Here is a 23,071-nt window from a genome sequence, read left to right on the forward strand (position 1 = left end):
GACAAAAATTGATTTTAAAAAATGACAAAAAAATGACAAAAATGTGACAAAAAATGGACGAAAAAATGAAAAAAATGTGACGAAAAAATGACAAAAATGTGACAAAAATGTGACGAAAAAATTGACGAAAAAATGACAAAAATGTGACAAAAATGTGACAAAAAAATTGACGAAAAAATGACAAAAATGTGATAAAAATGTGACAAAAATGTGACAAAAAAATGGACGAAAAAATGACAAAAAATGTGACAAAAAAATGACAAAAATTGATTTTAAAAAATGACAAAAAAATGACAAAAATGTGACAAAAAATGGACGAAAAAATGAAAAAAATGTGACGAAAAAATGACAAAAATGTGACAAAAATGTGACGAAAAAATTGACGAAAAAATGACAAAAATGTGACAAAAATGTGGCAAAAAAATTGACGAAAAAATTACAAAAATGTGATAAAAATGTGACAAAAATGTGACAAAAAAATGGACGAAAAAATTACAAAAATGTGATAAAAATGTGACAAAAATGTGACAAAAAAATTGACGAAAAAATGACAAAAATGTGACAAAAAAATGACGAAAAAATTGACGAAAAAATGACAAAAATGTGACAAAAATGTGACGAAAAAATTGACGAAAAAATGACAAAAATGTGACAAAAATGTGACAAAAAAATTGACGAAAAAATTACAAAAATGTGATAAAAATGTGACAAAAATGTGACAAAAAAATGGACGAAAAAATGACAAAAAATGTGACAAAAAAATGACAAAAATTGATTTTAAAAAATGACAAAAAAATGACAAAAATGTGACAAAAAATGGACGAAAAAATGAAAAAAATGTGACGAAAAAATGACAAAAATGTGACAAAAATGTGACGAAAAAATTGACGAAAAAATGACAAAAATGTGACAAAAATGTGACAAAAAAATTGACGAAAAAATTACAAAAATGTGATAAAAATGTGACAAAAATGTGACAAAAAAATGGACGAAAAAATTACAAAAATGTGATAAAAATGTGACAAAAATGTGACAAAAAAATTGACGAAAAAATGACAAAAATGTGACAAAAAAATGACAAAAATGAGTTGAACACCCAACAAAAAATGTTGGGAAAAAAATGTGATGACGTGAGGAAAAACATCCTCTGGGTTCAGGCGGGAGTTAAGAGGTTAACCATTTCCCTGGCCCTCACCTTAATTTGTGTCATGATATCTCACGTTTTCACAGCAGACCGTCCCTCCGGAGCAGAACATCTCGCACTAACCCCCTCCTAACCCAGTGCAGTGAAACACCACTTCCTTCCTGTTTTGACCCATGTTTCGTTGCTTCATGTGTGCGTTTCCCTCAGAGTGCTCGTGCGACCGGCGCGGGACCGAGGTGACGCTGTGCCCGCTGCAGAGCCCCTGCTTCTGCGACGCTCAGACGGGACAGTGCCCCTGCAGGGCGGGGGTGAGAGGCGCGCTCTGTGACGAGTGTGAGGACGGCTACTGGAACATAGAGCAGGGCTGCCTGCCGTGTTCCTGCGACTCGGCCAACGCTCAGTCCAACATCTGCCACAAGGTGAGGCTCAGTGACGGGACGATCATCAACAAGAACACAAACACCACTGTCCTTTGTTACCTGAGAAGGTGATGTCCAGCTAGGGCTGCTCGATTATTGAAAAAATAATAATCACGATTATTTTTGTCATAATTGAAATCACAATTATTCAAACGATTATTTGTTGCCTTTAAAAAATCCATCAAAAAAAGACAAAAAATCCATTAAAAAAAGATAAAAATCCAGCAAAAAAAGTGACAAAAATCCAGCAACAAAGTGACAAAAATCCAGCAGAAAAAGACAAAAATCCATTAAAAAAAAAGACAAAAAATCCAGCAAAAAAGTGACAAAAATCCATAAAAAAAGACAAAAATCCAGCAGAAAAGTGACAAAAATCCATTAAAAAAGTGACAAAAATCCAGCAGAAAAAGTGACAAAAATCCATTAAAAAAGTGACAAAAATCCATAAAAAAAGACAAAAATCCAGCAAAAAAGTGACAAAAATCCATAAAAAAAGACAAAAATCCAGCAGAAAAGTGACAAAAATCCATTAAAAAAGTGACAAAAATCCAGCAGAAAAAGTGACAAAAATCCATTAAAAAAGTGACAAAAATCCATAAAAAAAGACAAAAATCCAGCAGAAAAGTGACAAAAATCCATTAAAAAAGTGACAAAAATCCAGCAGAAAAAGTGACAAAAATCCAGCAGAAAAAGTGACAAAAATCCATAAAAAAAAGACAAAAATCCAGCAAAAAAATGACAAAAATCCAGCAAAAAAAGACAAAAATCCAGCAAAAAAATGACAAAAATCCAGCAAAAAAATGACAAAAATCCAGCAAAAAAGTGACAAAAATCCAGCAGAAAAATGACAAAAATCCAGCAAAAAAATGACAAAAATCCAGCAAAAAAATGACAAAAATCCAGCAAAAAAATGACAAAAATCCAGCAAAAAAGTGACAAAAATCCAGCAGAAAAATGACAAAAATCCAGCAGAAAAATGACAAAAATCCAGCAAAAAAGTGACAAAAATCCAGCAAAAAAAGTGACAAAAATCCAGCAAAAAAGTGACAAAAATCCAAAAATTAAAAATTAGAAAAAAAAAAAAGAAAAAAAATTGAAATTTAAAAAATAAATAAATAAATAAATAAAAATTATAATCGATTTTTTGCGATTATGCTAATTTTGTAATCGTTTACTGTTCTAATCGAAATCGTAATCGAATTTCGATTAATTGCACAGCCCTATGTCCAGATGATATGATGAAGGTGATTCCGTGAGTTAGAAGTGCCTCAGGGCTGCGAACTATCACCATTGTTCTACACCATGTACACAGACAGCTGCAGGTCTGTCCATGAGAGCAGGAACATTATTAAATTCTCCGATGATACGGCACTACTGACCCTTTTGCAGGAGCAGACTCTGATCATGGTCCTGCTTTCATCCAGGGGTGCGATGACGACTTTCTTGACTTAAATGTGACAAAAACTTTATTCTTTATTCTTTATTAGGATCCCCATTAGCGCCACAAGTGGTTGCTCGTCTTCCTGGGGTCCTGACACCATATAAAATTACAAAACAGTTAAAATAGAACACATGAATGTTACACATTTCATATAATCATACAACCTTATAGGACACATATAACACACGGTGACTCTGCTCACATGTACTGAGCTCATTGACCTTTTACTTTCAGCTTAAAGTGTGGTTTACTCTTAGTATTTCTGATGTTAAAAGGAAGCGAGTTCCAGGCATTTGCTCCTCTGTCCAGAACAGTTCTTTTCATTCAGTTACTAGTTTGTCGTCACTTGGCAAAACCCGCTGAATAAGAGTTTGTTAAACTAAAAACTGGGCTGTTTGTCCATCAGAACTTTGTGCATGAACATGAGGAGCCTGGCCTGTAGTTTGGTCTCCTGAGCATCTCACGGACATTATTGTGGAAAGGACAGTGAAGCACAACTGGAGCTGCTCTGTTCTCTGATTTGAAGTCTCTGAAGATGCTTTTGTGCAGCATTGGACCACACTATAGGGCAGTGATGTAGGTGAGACAATACTATGCTTTGGACCAGGGCTTCTCAACGTGGGGGTCGGGACCCACTAGGGGGTCGCGAGACAAATTTTTTTGTCACATTTTTGTCATTTTTTTGCCATTTTTTTGTCATTTTTTTATCACATTTTTATCAAATTTTTGTCACATTTTTGTCATTTTTTTGTCATTTTTTTGTCATTTTTTATCACATTTTTGTCACATTTTTGTCACATTTTTGTCATTTTTTTGTCATTTTTTTGTCATTTTTTTTGTCTTTTTTTTTTGTCATTTTTTATCACATTTTTGTAATTTTTTTGTCATTTTTTTTGTCATTTTTTATCACATTTTTGTCATTTTTTTGTCATTTTTTTTATCACATTTTTGTCACATTTTTGTCGCATTTTTGTCATTTTTTAGTGAAATATTTGTAATTTTTGTAATTTTTTTGTCACATTTTTGTAATTTTTTTGTCAAATTTATGTCCAATTTTTCTCACTTTTTTGTCACATTTCCATCCTTGTTTTCGTCTCAGTTTTGTTGCTATTTTCTCACCTTTTTTCCAGAAGCTTTTGGATTGGGGTAAAGCCAAACTGGAGAAAATGTGCTCGGTTCAGGCGGGAGTTAAGGGGTTAATGTCCCTGTTTTTCCCACGGTCTGACCCGGGTGGGGGTCACGATCCTAATTAACTGTTATAATGGGGGTCGCGGCTCCGAAAGGTTGAGAACCACTGCTTTGGACAACAGTTTTCACAACAGGAGTTGGGCAGTTTTAAGCAGAACATTTCTTTGCCATAGCTTTACCTAAACTAAAGAGCTTGTTGTTGACTTTAGGAGGAATCCAGAGCGCCCCAAACCGAGCTTTACCCACGGGGAGGAGGTGGAAAAGGTCGACTCTTTTAAGCACTTGAGGACTGTTTTTGATTCCTCTCCACGATTTGATAAAAACACAGAGCAAAGTGTGAAACGTGGACATCAGCGAGTTCACCTGACGAGGAAATTGAACTCTTTTAATGCATCAGCAAATACTTTAAGTCACTTTTATCGTTCTTTTATTGAAAGTGTTTTAACCTTTTCTTTTATTTGCTGGTTTGACGCCGGTCTGTGGAAAATCAGAACCGTCTGATCCACATTGTCAAAGTGTCAGATTCCTGGTGTGTTTTGAAGACCTCGCCTCAGTCTGGAAGGAAAGAGTCGTCCAAAAGACTCCATCGAGTTTGGGTCGACAAAATCATGTCTTGCGGTCGCACTTTACTCTGATGCCTCCGCACTGCAAAAAGTGCCCGACTAAAAACAAGGGGAAAAAATCTTAAAAAAAGACATTTTGTCTTGTTTTAAGGAAAAAGTTCTGCCAATGGGGTCAGCATTTTTTTTCTTGCTAAGAATTCTTATTTCTAGAATATTTTTCTCATCATAAAACAAGAAAGAAACACTAAATTTAAGCAAATAAATAACTAGAATTAAGCAAAATGTCCTCAGAAAATGGAACAATTTAAGAAAAACATGAAAAGGTGAAAAATTGTGGGTGTTTTACTTAAATGTTGCTTGATTTAAGTAAAATGTTCTAAATTACTCACATTTTTGAGCAAAATGTTGTTAATAAATAATAATATTTAAGGAAAGTATTGCTGCGCCCGGAGACCCGCCTCCATGATGTGGAGCCAGGCTGATGGTCAGAATCACCTGCTGGAGGATTCACCTATTGTACATGTTTTTAGTGACAGACACGGGGAGAACATGCTCCACACAGAAAGGCCCCGTCCTGGTGGGAATCGAACCCAGGACCTTCGAGCTGTGCGGTTTTCACTCATTCAGACACTTTTCCTGATCGGACCGAGTTTCCTTTGCTTGTTTGAGGACATTTCAGACCAGTTCTAGGGTAAATCTCGCTTGAAATAAGAAAGTAAAATTGCCAATGAGACAAGACCAATGTTCTTTCCCCATTGGCAAAGAAAATGACCTGAAATAAGGACGAAATGTATCGAAACGAGTCAGAAACATCTCAGAACAAGTGAAATAATCTGGGACAAATGCCCAACAACTTCTTAACCAGTCAAAACTACTAAAATGTGGATTGTTGTGCTCAAACTGAGATGTTTATACTGATCTAGTTAATTACTTTTTGCAGTGCAGTTCTTACATTAAGAGTTGTTGATCTTAGTTCTTCTTAAAATAAGAAAAAATATTCTTTGTCTAAAACTGAAGAAGATTCAAGAAGTTTTTCTTTCTTCTTACAAGAAAATGAAAAAAAATGTTTTTTTAGCAAATTTATCTGAACAAGAAATGGCTAGATTTTATTTACTAAAATAATTGATTACTTTTTAGGGAAAAAATAAGAACTTATTTCTTAAAGTAAGACATTTTTTACTTGCTTAGAATCCACTTTTTGCAGTGCGGGGGGTGATATGTCGTCCCCCAACAGAAAAGAAACCGCTTTTCAAAGTCATTCATTCCGACTGCTGTCAGAAACTTAAATGACAACATCTGGAAAGGCAGAGTTTATCCTGTTCTCTTGTTCTCTTGTTCTCTTGTTCTCTTGTTCTCTTGTTCTCTTGTTCTCTTGTTCTCTTGTTGTCTTGTTGTCTTGTTCTCTTGTTCTCTTGTTCTCTTGTTCTCTTGTGTCCTGATGCTCTTACAGTTCACGACGTCTGTTTCAAATGTGGTTGTTTGTGTCTCCATTTATTGTTTTTTTATGACCAGAGAGCAGAGAACAGAACTGGGATGAATAAAGTTGTTTTGATTTGATGTTTTGAGCACATTTCATGAGCTTTACAAAATCTATTCATGTGTAGAAACGTCTACTCGAGTCTGCTTTTATAAACTTTTATAAAGAACGTGCCCCGATGCCCCCGTGTGTTTTGCAGGAGACGGGTCAGTGTCCGTGTCTGCCGGAGTACGGGGGGAGGAAGTGCGACGAGTGTGGAGAAAACCACTTTGGGAATCCAGACCTGCAGTGCGTCTGTGAGTCAACTTTAAAATAACACTGCGGCTTCACAGATTAGAGCCGCACAATTACATCACATTCATAATCAGCAAATGAATCATGGAATCTCCAGTTCCTCAGAGTCTTTTCAAAGTCGGGCTAAAGTTAAATGTCATTTAAAGGCATTTGGTTTGTTTCCAACAGGCATCAAACGAAAGAGTAAATAATGACCAGTGTTTAAAATCGTAACATATTGTATATCAGCAGTTACAGCTTTTTGTATTGATCGTATTAGATTTACTGTTTCAAAATTGTAGCTGAGTTTCGCTACTTTGAGTTACTTTTGACAAAACACAAACAAAATTGTAGTGACAAATATATTATTGTATTTTGTTTCAGTTATATGTTTTATAATGTATTTTTAGTTTTGTAATACGTTGTCCCCAAAACCCCCAAAAAGTCATCCTGAAATAAGAACTTTTGTCCTTGATTTGAGACTCTGATTTCCAGAACTCTTTTGTTTATTTGGTTGGGACGGTGCGTGTTGATGAACATACGTGATACATGCAAGTGAACACGCCAGATCCAGTCTTAGTTTGGGGCATTAAAAGCGTTCCCTCTGGCTTGTGCCTGTTTAGAGCCTGTGCAGCTGAACCTTAGTCTGCAGTAAAAGGCCACACGTCCCACACTCTCAAACACACACCGCACTCTTCATCCTTGCGCCCATCAGTCTATGGGGCAAGATATTTACACTTCAATTAAAATAAAACAACTGTTTGTCATCCAGGTTTGCGTGCTGTGATTTCTTTAAGTTTAAATATGTTTCCCCAAGGACAGATTTGTTGAGATTAAACTCTCAAATCAAGGACAAAAGTACTTTGTTTTATATAGCACTTTTCTTTACCTTGCATTATTCATACACTCCATACTCGTTGGTGGTAAGCTACTATAGCAGCCACAGCTGCCCTGGGCTAGACTGACAGAAGGGAAGGGTTGTAGCGCCTAAACTGTGGAACAGCCGCCCCTCAGTCTGCGGGTTCTCACTGAGCAACACTCTTTAAGTCTAGAGTGAAGACACATCTTTTCAAACTAGCTTTTAAAGGATCTATATCCTGCTATTTTAGCCATTCCAAAGTTAAGTATAGGCATGTATATGATATATTGTACCTCTACCATTATGGAGCACTCATTTTTGTGATAAATATAAGTGTTTTCTGGAGGTATTTTTCAAACCCGGAAGACACAACGCTTCGATTCAGTTAACTCCGCCCCCTCTCTCAGCACATACTTTACCGTAATATAAATAAACAACAATAAGTGAAGTCACTTCACGATGCAGTTATACAGAGTTGACAACTGCAACACAGCTTCATAAATGGCTAACATACATGCTAATATGCTAACACACATGCTAATATGCTAACACACAAGCTAATATGCTAACACACAAGCTAATATGCTAACACACAAGCTAACACACATGCTAATATGCTAACACACAAGCTAATATGCTAACACACAAGCTAACACACATGCTAATATGCTAACACACAAGCTAATATGCTAACACACAAGCTAACACACATGCTAATATGCTAACACACAAGCTAATATGCTAACACACATGCTAATATGCTAACACACATGCTAATATGCTAACACACATGCTAACCCGCGTTTGGACTGACTCACCCTCTGGTCCATCGCTGTTTACATTATGGGACTCGCGTTGGTTATAAAAGTAGCAGGATTCAGGAGGATTACTGAGAGCTGCGTGAATGAAGCCACAAACCACTCTGGGGAAATAGCAAAACAACATGGCTAAGAGCTCTCGATTTTGCATGATATAGGACCTTTAAGACTTAGATTGCACTTATTTGATTGATTAATTGATTGATTGATTGATTGAAGGAAGGAAACTGGTCTGCGCCATCGACCACTCACTCACTACATTCACGAGGCTTCCTGGTGTTACCAAACGGTCTCCCATCCAAGTACCGACCAGGCCCTTCCTGCTGAGCCTCCGAGGTCTGACAGGACTGGGCAGAGCAAAGGCGGGATGGACACAGTGTTTCCCACAACTTTATCAGAAATAATATGATGTGCCTTTAAGTAGTGTCCAGTTTGCTTTAAATATCCAAATGTGTCATAATTCTTCAGTTTACGGTAATGGAAATGTGAAGCATCCTTTGTGTTGTTCTCAGCGTGCGACTGCAGCCTGGACGGGACGCTGCGGCCCTCGTGCGACTCTGAGACCGGCGAGTGTAACTGCCGCCCTGGGGTCACCGGGATCTTCTGCGACGAGTGCGCCCCCGGGTTCGACTCCGCCTTCCCGGCCTGTAAGGAGTGCCATCCCTGCGCCAAACACTGGCGGCTCCACGTGCTGGACGTGGAGAGAGCCACGCAGACCATGAGGACCTTCATCCCGCGGCCGCCCAGCCAGCTCCGCCCCGGGGCGCCGCGGCACCAGCTGATGCTGCGCGGCCTCTTCCAGGACCTGGACCTCATGAAGAAGAACATGAGCAAACCGGCCGCCAGCGGGGTCGGCAAGATGGAGGCGCTGCTCCAGAAGATCCTGTGAGATCGTTTATTATCACGGTTTATCCAGTGGGTTTTTCTTGTGTCTGACGTGTCGACTGTGCTTTATCTGTCAGGAAGCTGAAGAACAGCCTGGACCCGAACCTGATCCTGCTGGACCCCACCCCCCTGTTAAACACCGAGATCGAGAACCTCGGCCTCCAGTTCAGGAACCTGCTGTCCCACCTCCGGCACAAAGTGGAGAGTCCGGATGACGAGGACGACGAAGACACAGAAGGTGAAATACTGACTCGTAAAACAGCCTCATCCTTTATCATAGATGTGATAAAGATGAGCTGGTCCCGTTCAGACCCATTCACTGAAAAAGGTCCTGAGTCCTGTGTGAGCCTTAATGGCCGCTCTGTCTCCTCCTACGCAGCCTGTGCCTTAAAAGGGCAAAAAGGCGGGAGGCCCTGCACTCGCGGGGTGGGCGGAGCCTCCACAGAGCTCCAGAGCTTGATTGACAGGCTCTGGAGCCAGTCAATGTCCTGAAAATGCTTCCAATTTTCTGGCTTTTAAATAAAAACCATTGTGGTTAAAAAAAGGTGTGTTTAAGATGCCGTTGCGGCTCGCCTGGATGATCGGCGAGAATAGCCGGCGCAACGGGGGCGGAGAAAAAAGTCTGAAGCCAGTAGGTGTGTTTAAGATGAAGTGCGCCTCGCCTCGATTCCAGACGAGACCAGGCGGTGGCGTCAGAGGGCGGAGAAAGGCGCCTCTCATCAAGGCAGACACATCTCAGCCCCGAGAACAGGGAGGAGCCTCAGATCACGCAGCGTCTCAGCCCCGAGAACAGGGAGGAGCCTCAGATCACGCAGCGTCTCAGCCCCGAGAACAGGGAGGAGCCTCAGGTCACGCAGCGTCTCGCGTTTGTTACAAAGAGTTTGGGAATAAAACTATTGTTAAAGTTTGTGACGCATTTGTGCTTCTCCCTCACACCAGACAGACCCATCACTACAGCTACAATAACAGACTCTCCTCTTACAGTTTAGGATTAGAATAATAAACTTATGCTTATTTAAATGGTCTCACGAGAATACGGGCACCGTCGCACAGGTGGCGTCAGAGCGATTCTGACCGGCCTGCACCGCTCGCCTGCAGCCGCCTGCAGCGCCTCGCTCATCTTAAACACACCTAATATTTCACCTACACCAGCGTGGTCACATGGGTCACATGGGTCACATGGGTCAAAGCGATTGTTAGAAAAAGACTCTTTGGAGCCAGACTTTTAAGCCGCTCTTGGGACGTTTGAAGTCCCGTTAGAATCAAGTGTCTGTTGGAGTCGCCCCCGGCCACCAGGGGGCGGTATTACAGCCATGTGCCCATTGTTAGGGATGCACCTGACGTACTAATTGACAGTGTAATCCAAATATGGTCATTTCCTTTCTGGGAGACAAAGGTAGAGATAACAGGTGTGTTTGAGATGAGCCAGACGGACACAGTTTTACAGCGACTGCAGACTCTCGGTGCCGGTTAGATTTCTGTTCTTGCTCCAGAGGCTCTGATGTCACGGGCACGTCGGGCACGGAAAGATCTGAGACCCCAACGAGAGCAGCCGACTGGATCAGCCGCTGCATCTCTCCAGAGGCAACTGCAGCGGCTCCACGGCCCAGTGCATGATGGGAAAACACCCACCTGTCCTCACGCTCAGGTGATTGGATACGAGTCTGTGTGATCAGAAACGTGCTCCGCCCCCTCCTCCTCCTCCTCTTTAGATCTGAACAAATAAACTATGACTGAAACTATTACAGTTCTGCATCGCTCCTAAAGTAGAGCTCATGTTTGATGCTTTTCAGAACAAACTCATGATTTAAAAGGACGTATTTTATCTCACAAACTTGAACAAACAAACGAATGGGAAAGTTTCCTCTGATGAAGAATGACGTCTCTGGAGTGAAGGAAACAGAGCAGGAGGTGAAGGACTTTTATTTAGGATAAACTTTAAATGAACGCGATATCTGAACGAGACTCTGCGTGATCTGAGGCTCTCGTTGTTCTCTGCATGTGGAGCGGTCGGATGGGCTTCAGACTTTTTTTCTCTGCCCCCGTTGCGCCGGCTACTCTCACCGATCATCCAGGCGAGACACAACAGCATCTTAAACACACCTAGTGTCTGCGTAGGTTGCTTTTGTAAGGATTTCTTTTTCACTCTTGCAACAACATCTCCATTTTAGTCGATCCTTCAAACTTTCCGCTCTTGTTCTTAATCATATTTTGAAGGTTTTTTTTCTGAAGGATTTGTTAATCTAGTTCCTCTCTGATTTATGGAGTTTAGAACGGGGGGAAAAGTAATTTGCAGCGAAGGTTTTGGTTCAAGTCATATCTCTTTAAAAATAAAAAAACTTTTCACCTGCTGTTGCATCATGCAGCTTTAAAGTGCATATGACAAGTTATATTTACAATCACTTGTACCTCATTCCTCACAGTTCAGCCGGTCCCAGCTCTTTCCTTGTCACTAAATCTTTAGAAGATAAAAATAGCAGCTTCATTTCCAGTGTTCCTCCTGAATGCCCTTCTGTCCCATAACCCTGACACAGATCTGCTGGAGGACATCGAGAAGAGCTTTAAGTCGTTCCAAACGGGGGAGAAAAGAGTTAAAAACGCGACGGACGCTGTGGAGGATTCGGCCGACACGAGGCAGGACGCCAAGCGCAAACTGAGCGCGTGCAGCGGCGAGCGGCTGCTGGCGCCGCTGGAGAAGAAGGTGGAAGCTCTCAGCGTGGACCACCTCAACAAACAGGTGAGGCACGTCTGCTCTCAGCGTGGACCACCTCAACAAACAGGTGAGAACAAACAGGTGAGGCACGTCTGCTCTCAGCGTGGACCACCTCAACAAACAGGTGAGGCACGTCTGCTCTCAGCGTGGACCACCTCAACAAACAGGTGAGGCACGTCTGCTCTCAGCGTGGACCACCTCAACAAACAGGTGAGGCACGTCTGCTCTCAGCGTGGACCACCTCAACAAGCAGGTGAGGCACGTCTGCTCTCAGCGTGGACCACCTCAACAAACAGGTGAGGCACGTCTGCTCTCAGCGTGGACCACCTCAACAAACAGGTGAGGCACGTCTGCTCTCAGCGTGGACCACCTCAACAAACAGGTGAGAACAAACAGGTGAGGCACGTCTGCTCTCAGCGTGGACCACCTCAACAAACAGGTGAGAACAAACAGGTGAGGCGCCTCTGCTCTCAGCGTGGACCACCTCAACAAACAGGTGAGGCACGTCTGCTCTCAGCGTGGACCACCTCAACAAACAGGTGAGGCACGTCTGCTCTCAGCGTGGACCACCTCAACAAACAGGTGAGAACAAACAGGTGAGGCACGTCTGCTCTCAGCGTGGACCACCTCAACAAACAGGTGAGGCACGTCTGCTCTCAGCGTGGACCACCTCAACAAACAGGTGAGGCACGTCTGCTCTCAGCGTGGACCACCTCAACAAGCAGGTGAGGCACGTCTGCTCTCAGCGTGGACCACCTCAACAAACAGGTGAGGCACGTCTGCTCTCAGCGTGGACCACCTCAACAAACAGGTGAGAACAAGCAGGTGAGGCACGTCTGCTCTCAGCGTGGACCACCTCAACAAACAGGTGAGGCACGTCTGCTCTCAGCGTGGACCACCTCAACAAACAGGTGAGAACAAACAGGTGAGGCACGTCTGTGGAAGCTCTCAGCATGGACCACCTCAACAAACAGGTGAGGCACGTCTGCTCTCAGCGTGGACCACCTCAACAAACAGGTGAGGCACGTCTGCTCTCAGCGTGGACCACCTCAACAAACAGGTGAGGCACGTCTGCTCTCAGCGTGGACCACCTCAACAAACAGGTGAGGCACGTCTGCTCTCAGCGTGGACCACCTCAACAAGCAGGTGAGGCACGTCTGCTCTCAGCGTGGACCACCTCAACAAACAGGTGAGAGCAAACAGGTGAGGCGCGTCTGTGGAAGCTCTCAGCATGGACCACCTCAACAAACAGGTGAGAACAAACAGGTGAGGCACGTCTGTGGAAGCTCTCAGCATGGACCACCTCAACAAACAGGTGAGAACAAACAGGTGAGGCGCGTCTGTGGAAGCTCTCAGCATGGACCACCTCAACAAACAGGTGAGAACAAACAGGTGAGGCACGTCTGTGGAAGCTCTCAGCATGGACCACCTCAACAAACAGGTGAGGCACGTCTGTGGAAGCTCTCAGCGTGGACCACCTCAACAAACAGGTGAGGCACGTCTGTGGAAGCTCTCAGCGTGGACCACCTCAACAAACAGGTGAGAGCAAACAGGTGAGGCGCGTCTGTGGAAGCTCTCAGCGTGGACCACCTCAACAAACAGGTGAGGACAAACAGGTGAGGCGCGTCTGTGGAAGCTCTCAGCGTGGACCACCTCAACAAACAGGTGAGAACAAACAGGTGAGGCACGTCTGTGGAAGCTCTCAGCATGGACCACCTCAACAAACAGGTGAGAACAAGCAGGTGAGGCACGTCTGTGGAAGCTCTCAGCGTGGACCATCTCAACAAACAGGTGAGAACAAACAGGTGAGGCACGTCTGTGGAAGCTCTCAGCGTGGACCACCTCAACAAACAGGTGAGAACAAACAGGTGAGGCACGTCTGTGGAAGCTCTCAGCGTGGACCACCTCAACAAACAGGTGAGAACAAACAGGTGAGGCGCGTCTGTGGAAGCTCTCAGCGTGGACCACCTCAACAAACAGGTGAGGCACGTCTGTGGGTTTACAATGATCCAGTCTGTGAAACCCAGAGAACAAGCTCCTGGATGAACCCTGGGATTAGACTCTCACACGAGGAGAGCCCGAGCCCACGGAGGTGAAGAGCCACAACACACATGACTAGGGCTGGGCACCGTACTGGTTCTTTAACGATACTTAGTTTCCGGTACCGATACCTGAACGATCCTTTTTTCGGTACCGATACTTCATTATTCTTCATTTAGAACCATAAAACTGATGAATAATGTTAATTTATTCTTTTCCTTCCATTCAATTTCTTTTACATTTGCATTAGTTTGAGATAAAACTTCCTTTAACAACAGGCGGAAAAAAACTTTCCACATTTCTTATTTTTTCCCCCATTTTTAACAATTTTAAAGAAAAATGTCCCCGTCTTAAATTTTTCTTCAAATTTTCCCCCCCTTTTTTTTTCTCTCCCAATTTTCCCCTTTTTTCCTAATTTTCCCCAAATTTACCGCCATTTTTTTTTTCTTCCATTTTTTCCACATTATTTCCCTTTTTGATATTTTTGATTCCCCAAATTTTTCCCAAATTTAACCCAATTTTTTCCACTATTTGCATTTTTTCCCTTGTCTTTCACTTTTTTCTTTTCTTTTTAAACTTGTAAAACCAACAGCATAAAAACTTGAATATATAGATTTTGTCTTTATTTTCTTTTATTTTTCCGATACCGGTAGTGCCTGGTATCGTTTAACGGTTCCCAGCCCGACTCATGACCTGATCACACCATACAAGCTCAGTCTCTCTCATACAATGTATTTGACATTTATTTAGCCTCAAACATATTAATGTGATTCATTTATTTTTCATACCTAAAAGTCAGTCCCGCTCATATCGGAAATCCCACACCTGCTTCACACAGGCTCATGGAGGAGGAATAAGGTGGATAGAAGAGATAAATAGGACAAATAGCTTAACAAAATGAACACATTTTTCTAGAGCTTGATGTTTTATAACATTACCAAAGGTACCGCCTCATAAAGATTATACATAGGCCTAGAACAAGGTCATGTCAGGACTAAACCTGTTCCTCAAAGTGTCTAAAATGGACGACCTAAATTAGACAAGGTTATATATAGACTAGGTTCCATCCGGTTTTCAGTATCGGCCAAAATCGGACGATTAAAAGGCCGATATCTCTGGGACCTAAAATGATAGAGACAATGGTTTTAAAATGAGCCCTCCAACAACTTCCGAGGCGCATCATTTATAGAGACTTGCAGTTTTTTGTTTTGAAATCTATTGATTTTTTCTCTTTCAAACAAGCTCCCTCTAAAGTACCTACTAAACATGAATATTCAGCGCCCCCTGCCAGAGCCGTGGGGAGATGTTTTAGTTAGGGGGCGCTGAGGGACAAAATGTACCCCCAAAATACTATTTCTGTGCATAAATCCTATTTATTAACCTCTTAACTCCCGCCTGAACCGAGCACAGTTTCTCCAGTTTGGCTTTACCCCCAGTCCAAAAGCTTCTGGAAAAAGGTGAGAAAACAGCGACAAAACTGAGACGAAAACAATGAAGAAGATGTGACAAAAAATTGACAAAAAAATGGACAAAAAAATTACAAAAATAGACCAAAAAAATGACAGAAAGTGACGAAAAAAAAGACGAAAAAATGATGAAAAAGTGGCAAAAATGTCACAAAAAATGGATGAAAAACTGATGTGACAAAAAGTGACCAAAAATGTACTGTTTGACAAAAAAAATTACAAATAAATTACAAAAAATGAAATTGAAACCCCGCCCCAAAAAATGATGGGGAAAAAAATCTGATGCCGTGAGGAAAAAGATCCATTTAGATGAGTTTTGTAGGTCTTAACTTTTCAAATGAGGCGTTACACTGGCCTACAGGATTTGGGTAAAGCTGAACTGGAGAAAATGCTCTCGGTTCAGGCGGGAGTTAAGAGGTTAAATGCATTACTGAAGCTTAGATTAAATTCACTTATCAGTTCTACATGAGAAACGCATCACTGTCAAAAGTAGCTTCAAAACAGCAATATCAAATATGTGCACGATGGGAGGCCAGCAGAGGGAGGGAAGGGGAGAGTTCAGCTTCCTGACAGCCTGGTGGATGAAATAAACCTAAGTGTGTGTAACAGAAAGTCTCTCTCTCTCTCTCTCAGATCTGCGGGGGGTCCGGCTCCGACTGCTCGGACTGTGGGGGGGCTCTGTGTCTGACCTGGTTATTGGGGAAGAAGTGCGGAGGTCCGAACTGCGACGGCGTCGTTCCTCTGAGCGAACAGGCCCTGAAGACGGCGCAGAAGACTCAGGACGCCATCGGCTCTCGGCCTCTGAGCCCACAGGACGCCAAAGACAAGGCAGGTTTACAAGCACGAGTCACCAACACATTTGTTTTTACAGAGGATATTGTAGTAGAAACGTTTTAACCACGATTTAATTATGGTTCAAAATTCAAATCATGTAAAATCTACTGTTTAATCTCACATAAAAATGATTTATTTCCAAAAAATAAATGCTGGGTGGTTCACATTGATATAATATAACAAAGATGAGCAGGTCCCATTCAGCCACATTCATTAAATAAGGTTCCCGAGTCCTGTGTGAAATTTAATGTCTCCTCCTACGCAGCCTGTGCCTTAAAAAGGCGGGAGGCCCTGCTCTCGAGGAGTGGCCGGAGCCTCCACAGAGCTCCACAGCTTGATTGACAGGCTCTGGAGCCAGTCAATGCACTGAAAATGCTTCCAAATTTCAGGCTGATAAACAAAAACCAGCTTGGTCACATGGGTCACATGGGTCACATGGGTCACATGGGTCATAGCGATTTTTAGAAAAAGATAAACTGTTTGGAGCCAGACTTTTAAGCCGTTCATTGGACGTTTGAAGTCCCATTAGAATCAAAGCTCCCAAGTGTCTGTTGGAGTCGCCCCCGGCCACCAGGGGGAGGTATTACAGCCATGTCAGCTCCCGCCATGAGGACCATACAGAGGCGCGTTCCTCACCCGTTCCCTCTGGCATCATTTACCCCACTCTCCCCTAATCTGAAGAAATTTGCACAGATGTTTGTTGCATTGAAAATACATATATGTGTATATATATCATTTATATATAATATATATCATTTATATATAATATATATCATTTATATATATAATATATATCATTTATTTGCGACACAGTAGCGCAGCGGTTAGTGCTCATGCTTCACAGCTAGAAGGTCCGGGTTCGATTCCCACCTGGACGGGGCCTTTCTGTGTGGAGTTTACATGTTCTCCCCGTATCTGTGTAGGTTTCCTCCAGTTTCCCCAACCACTAAAAACATGTACAATAGGCCAGGATGAATGATGTGTGAATGTGTGGTGGTGGTCAGCGTGTCTGTCAGTCTCCCCCAGGGGAAACACCAGAGTGTGGGGTGAATGTACAATTGTGTCATGTCTGTGAAGGCGTTATATAATAAAGTTCTTCTTTTCTCCTCAAAGGCTCTGAAGGAGAAGTGAATCTGTCTTTCATTTGTCTTGATGCCGTTCTAATAAGTTGGAGCCCCCTGTGTTAACGTGGCTCATGTACATCCTCCTGCCTGGTGATCTCCCAGACAGGAGGATGAAAACTCTTCTCCACTGTGATGCGTTTCATCTGCCTCCCTTTCTGAACAGGTTGTGTCTGATGATCACCAGATGGAGCGAGTGAACCAGACGGCTCAGGCCACAAAGGACCGGGCCAAAGAGCTTCAGGACCGGATCAGCTCCACCAAAGAGTCTATAGAGAAGGACAAGGAGAAAACCAAAGAGCTCCTGAAGAGGGTCAAGGACTATCTGCTGGGTCAGCGACAGTAACGCCTTCTCCATTCATTCATTTAAACGATCTGTCCTAAACTGTGTCCACCTTCAGATATCAAAGCATCAGGAGGTCCTTTATTTGAAAGGACCAATGAACATGCAGGTCATGCCCAAACTTAACCTCTGAACTCCCGCCTGAACCGAGAGGATCTTTTTTCCTCACGTCATCACATTTTATTCCAGCATTTTTTTGTTGGGTATTCAACTCATTTCTGTAACTTTTTGGTCATTTTTTTTGTCATTTTTTGTCACATTTTGTTATTTTTTGTCATTTTTTTTGTCAATTTTTTATCAAATTTTTGTCATATTTTTGCCTTTTTTTGTCACATTTTTGTCATTTTTTGTCACATTTTTATCAATTTTTTGTCTTTTTTTTCGTCAATTTATTATCACATTTTTTGTCATTTTTTTGACACATTTTTGTCATTTTTTGTCATTTTTTGTCAATTTTTTATCACATTTTTGTCATTTTTTGTCACATTTTTGTCAATTTCTTGTGACATTTTTGTGACATTTTTGCCTCTTTTTTATCAATGTTTTCTCACTTTTTTGTCACATTTCCATCATCGTTTTCGTCTCAGATCTGTCGCTATTTTCACAGCTTTTTCCCAGAAGCTTTTGGATTGGGGTAAAGCCAAACTGGAGAAACTGTGCTCGGTTCAGGTGGGAGTTAAGGGGTTAATATAGAAGCTGCAGTTACGCGTAAGACCTGAGGTGGCAGTAGTGAGTATAAAAATGACCATCGTGCATTAAGTTATATTACTGTGTTTCTATTACAGTGACAATATATTTAAATTTAGTTTTAGTCTTTTAACGAAAAAGTTGTTTAATTTTAGTGTGTTTAATCTCGGCTAAAATTAAGACGAATTTAAGACTTTCATTTAGTTGATAATATTTTTTATAATCATTTTTAATCAAGGTCCTTTGCCTCATGGACTCCCACAGGAACAAAGAAATTGAAGAATTGAAATGAGGCTCTTTTTTTTTCTTCCTGTAATTTTTATTTAGTGTTATTTCCGTCGACAAAAAAATCTGGATATTTTAGTCATACTTTTAGTTTAAACTCTTAACTCCCACCTGAACGGAACCCATTTTATCCAGTTTGGCTTTACCCCAATCAAAAAGCGTCTTTGGAAAAAAGCACCAAAACAGCTACAAAAAATGAAAAGAAAACAAGGAAGTAAACGCAACAAAAAAGTGACAAAAATTAATAAAAAATGTGACAAAAACTCAGCAAAAAAATGACAAAAATTCAACCAAAAAGTGACAAAAATTTAACAAAACTGACAAAAATTCAACAAAAAAATGACAAAAACTCAACCAAAATATGACAAAAATTCAACAAAAAATTCAACATAAATTCAACAAAAAAATGACAAAAATCCAACAAAAATGTGACAAAAATCCAACAAAAAAATGACAAAATTCAACAAAAAAATGACAAAAATCCAACAAAAATGTGACAAAAATTCAACAAAAAAATGACAAAAATTCAACAAAAATGTGACAAAAATCCAACAAAAAAAATGACAAAAATTCAACAAAAAAGTGATAAAAAATTCAACAAAAATCCAACAAAAAAATGACAAAAATTCAACAAAAAAGTGACAAAAATCCAACAAAAATTCAACAAAAATATGACAAAAATTCATTTAAAAATGTGACAAAAATTCAACAAAAAAATGACAAAAACTCAACAAAAAGTGACAAAAACTCAACAAAAATGTGACCAAAATGAGGCGTTACACAGGCCTATATAACAGCCAAAGAGGACAGAATGCATTTGGTTTAAGCGGGTGGTAAGAGGTTAATAAAAAACCTTTTATTTAGTTTTAGTCCAATTTTAGTTAATATTACTTTGACTAAAATTATGACAATATATTGTAGTCGACGAAATTTACTCTGTTCTATACATGTAATACAAAACATACCTCGGCCTCCGGGCCAGATATAAGTTATTAAATTTTCCTTTTGATGAAATGTAATTCGTTCCATGACAAATACTGAATATACAAGTTTATACCGTTCATCCAAAGGGATTCTCATCAATTTTCAGACATTTTATCTCTTTATCTGCGTCTAAAAGCCTCGTCCAGCCCAAACATCTCCAGTTTGAGCTGTGATTTTCCACTGAATAGTTCTCAACTATTTCAATACTGTTAAGAAATATGGACAGGGTTTACGAAGTCTGCTGCTGGTGCTTGAAGAGCTTTATTTAGTGCATCCATGTTTTCTTATTAGGCCTCGCTCTTCTCTCCGCAGACGACCTGCTCCCCGCGGAGGACGTGGAGAAAATGGCGCGAGCGGTTCTGAACATAAACCTGCCGCGGACGCCGGAGCAGATCCGAGACATGATCCGGGAGCTGACGGAGCTGATCCGCAACATGGCGGACCCGGACCGCGGCCTCCAGGAGCTGGAGGAGAAGGCGAAGGCGGCGGAGGAGCTGGAGGAGCGGGCGCTGGAGCTCAAGTCAGTGGGAAACACTCGGATAAGGAGAGATGAAAGACAGATACATAATATATTACGAAACCTTTCTTTGATTGTTTATTTTGCTTTTCTTGTTCCAGGAATCGGACCAAGGACATCGACGTGAGGAACATCACCAGGGACATTTACGACGCAGAGAAAGCTCAGGACAAAGCCAACGACGATCTGGACCGGGCCAGTCAGGACCGAGACATGGTCCGGGACCGTCTGCAGGAGGTGAACCCCAGCGCCAAACTAATACAGGAGTCACATGCATAACAGGACCTGATGTAAAGCAAAGGTCCTGTTAGCATTTGCAAAACGAGGAGCACGTACTTAAAGGGATGTTTCAGGATGTTTGACACAGGGCCTCATTTTGTAGTTCATGCAGTTCTTATATTTGAAGAGTTTCGTGGCACTAGGCTAGTGCAAGGCTAGTGCATGTCTATGGTATCAGCTAGCCTGCATTAAAAACAGTGTGACCCGCTCCACAGAGCACCTGAGGCAAATCACTGATAACACCAGACTAACCATAAACATGTCTGTGTGTCAAAAAAATGACAAAAAATGACAAAAAAATAACAAAAAAAATTACAAAAAATGACAAAAATTGACAAAAAATTACAAAAAATTACAAAAAAATTACAAAAAATGTGACAAAAAATGTGATTTAAAAATGACAAAAAAATGACAAAAAAATTACAAAAAATGACCAAAAAAATGACCAAAAAAAATACAAAAATATTACAAAAAATGACAAAAAAATGACAAAAAAATGACAAAAAAATGACAAAAAAATTATAAGAAATTACAAAAAATTACAAAAAATGACCAAAAAACGACAAAAAAATGAAAAAAAAATGGAAAAAAAATGGAAAAAAAAGAAAGACAAAAATGACAGAAAAGTTACAAAAATGAGTTACATCCACGTGTCCTGCTAAGGGGCCCCGTGATGACGCTTTCACCCAAATATGGTGTTTTTCCTCCTACGAGACGCTGGAGCGGAAAAGTGGAAGAACGGGCCGAGCATGCGCACTCGTCATTTTTTTGTCAAATTTTTGTCATTTTTCCGTCATTTTTTCGTCATTTTTTCGTCATTTTTTCGTCATTTTTTGTCACTTTTTTGTCATTTTTTGTAGTTTTTTGGTCATTTTTTGTCATTTTTTTGTCATTTTTTCGTCATTTTTCTGTCACATTTTTGTCATTTTTTTGGTCATTTTTTGGTCATTTTTTGTCGATTTTTTGTCGATTTTTTTTTCATTTTTTCGTCATTTTTTCGTCATTTTTTCGTCATTTTTTCGTCATTTTTTCGTCATTTTTTGTCACATTTTTGTCATTTTTTGTCATTTTTTTGTCATTTTTTTGTCATTTTTTGTCATTTTTTAATATCTAATTCCTAGCCTGATTTATTCAGCTTTGAAACCAAAAAAACAGGCGGAATTTGAGTTTTTACAGATGTTTTCACTGATGATTAGTTTATTGAAAAACTAAACAAAATATCCAAAATGCCTCTGAAAAAATCTTAGTCACTAATATGTCAATAACATAAAACCATAACATTTAATCTGGATCAATTCATTATTTTGATTTCCCAAAATATAGGCACTTTTGGCCATTTTAATGCTCAAAATGCCTTATTTTTATGTGAAAACATAAAATGACAGAAAAATGCAACACATTTTTTTCTCATATTTATATCTGTGATGTTCAGCAAAAGTTTCAAATTGACGTCTCTACATTTATCTGTGTCTCGCCTTAAAAGTCCTTACATTTGAGCAGCTTCAGCTTCATGGTTGTATAAGCTACGCGGCGGCGGAGTGATCTGCTAGAAAATAGTCCCTCAAAATGCGATCATTCATGTGATGCAGGTCAGTTATATTCCAAACATGACTCTGAGACAATATGTCAACAAAGTATCCATTATTTATATTTTGTCGCAGATAATATCGGCATTTTGGACCTGCCTTCATTTATATGCAAACATAAAATCACAGAAGATTAAAAATGTTTTCAGTAATCCACAGCAAATGTTTCAGACTGATATCTACAGAGGGCGTTACTCTGTGTGTGTTTCAGATGAACGACAAACTGAGCGAGGCGGAGGCGAAGCTCATGGACCGGCGTGTGGAGGATCTGCAGGACGAGATCGACGCCGTGAAGAAGAAAACGGAGCAGAACCGAGACCAGGCGGCTCGAGCCCGAGACCGGGCGGCTCGAGTCCTGGACGAGGCCGAGGCCGAGGCCGAGCCCAGCAGAGGAGACGGGGCTTCGTCAGGCGGGGTAATCTGCTGCTTTTTACAGCCACACTAGAGGGCGCTGCTGCTCATATATATGTGTATTAGTATTCCTCGTCTCTTACAATAATAATTCTCTCATTTGGGCTGAAGGCTTGAGGACAGGACACGTTTGAGTTGTTTTTATGCCTTTTCACAAACGTTAATGTCTGGGTTGTTTCTCTAATGAGAGTTTTCCTTTAGTCACTGCCTTAAACAAAACACACTGATCTGACAAAGACAGATGTTAGCTTCTATTTGAGCCGTTTTAGAGCTAACATGCTAAAGCCCTTTGTTTGCTAGCTTTACTTGTCATATGGGGTAAAACATGGTGGGACATTTTTGATCACTTTATTTTAACATTAGCTTTAGAGGCCGTTTGTTTGGGTCATTTTAGTGAATTTGTACATTTTACAACTCATAAGTTCAAATGAGTGCGACTGTTTTAAAACATAATGTGTTCTTTTATCTCAAAAAGCAAAAACGTTACAAAGGTTTATCAAATTTCAAGTTCAACAACAAAAGCTCCATTAAAAAAAATAGTGACAACCAACCCCCCCCAGTGACGACCTCCCCCGCATGTGGGGCACGTTGTCACTGTCGGTTTAGTTGTGCTTGACGGTTAATAACTATTAATCACATTATGATAGGGAAAGGGAGTGAGGTCTCCTTCAGGTCATGGGTTCAAGCTTTAATGCAGGTCTGACTCTTGTGGGATTTTCTGTTGATGTTTGCTGTTTA

At 40.8% G+C, this 23,071-nt stretch overlaps 1 protein-coding gene across 1 annotated transcript in view; it reads left to right on the forward strand.

Moving 5' to 3' along the window:
* lamb4 (laminin, beta 4) overlaps nucleotides 1-23,071 on the forward strand; it is a gene marked incomplete at both ends in the record, with an annotated part of 72,138 nt that overhangs the window by 44,271 nt on the left and 4,796 nt on the right. The window contains 10 exons of the mRNA XM_079560011.1: nucleotides 1,352-1,563; nucleotides 6,432-6,528; nucleotides 8,695-9,067; nucleotides 9,145-9,305; nucleotides 11,602-11,804; nucleotides 15,920-16,114; nucleotides 17,408-17,573; nucleotides 19,853-20,060; nucleotides 20,159-20,294; nucleotides 22,134-22,337. Coding sequence (XP_079416137.1) covers nucleotides 1,352-1,563; nucleotides 6,432-6,528; nucleotides 8,695-9,067; nucleotides 9,145-9,305; nucleotides 11,602-11,804; nucleotides 15,920-16,114; nucleotides 17,408-17,573; nucleotides 19,853-20,060; nucleotides 20,159-20,294; nucleotides 22,134-22,337 — 1,955 coding nt within the window. The remainder of the gene's footprint in view (nucleotides 1-1,351; nucleotides 1,564-6,431; nucleotides 6,529-8,694; nucleotides 9,068-9,144; nucleotides 9,306-11,601; nucleotides 11,805-15,919; nucleotides 16,115-17,407; nucleotides 17,574-19,852; nucleotides 20,061-20,158; nucleotides 20,295-22,133; nucleotides 22,338-23,071) is intronic.

This window comes from Gobius niger (genome assembly GCF_951799975.1).
Source record: "Gobius niger genome assembly, chromosome: 7".
In the NCBI taxonomy this organism is placed as follows: Eukaryota; Metazoa; Chordata; class Actinopteri; order Gobiiformes; family Gobiidae; genus Gobius; species Gobius niger.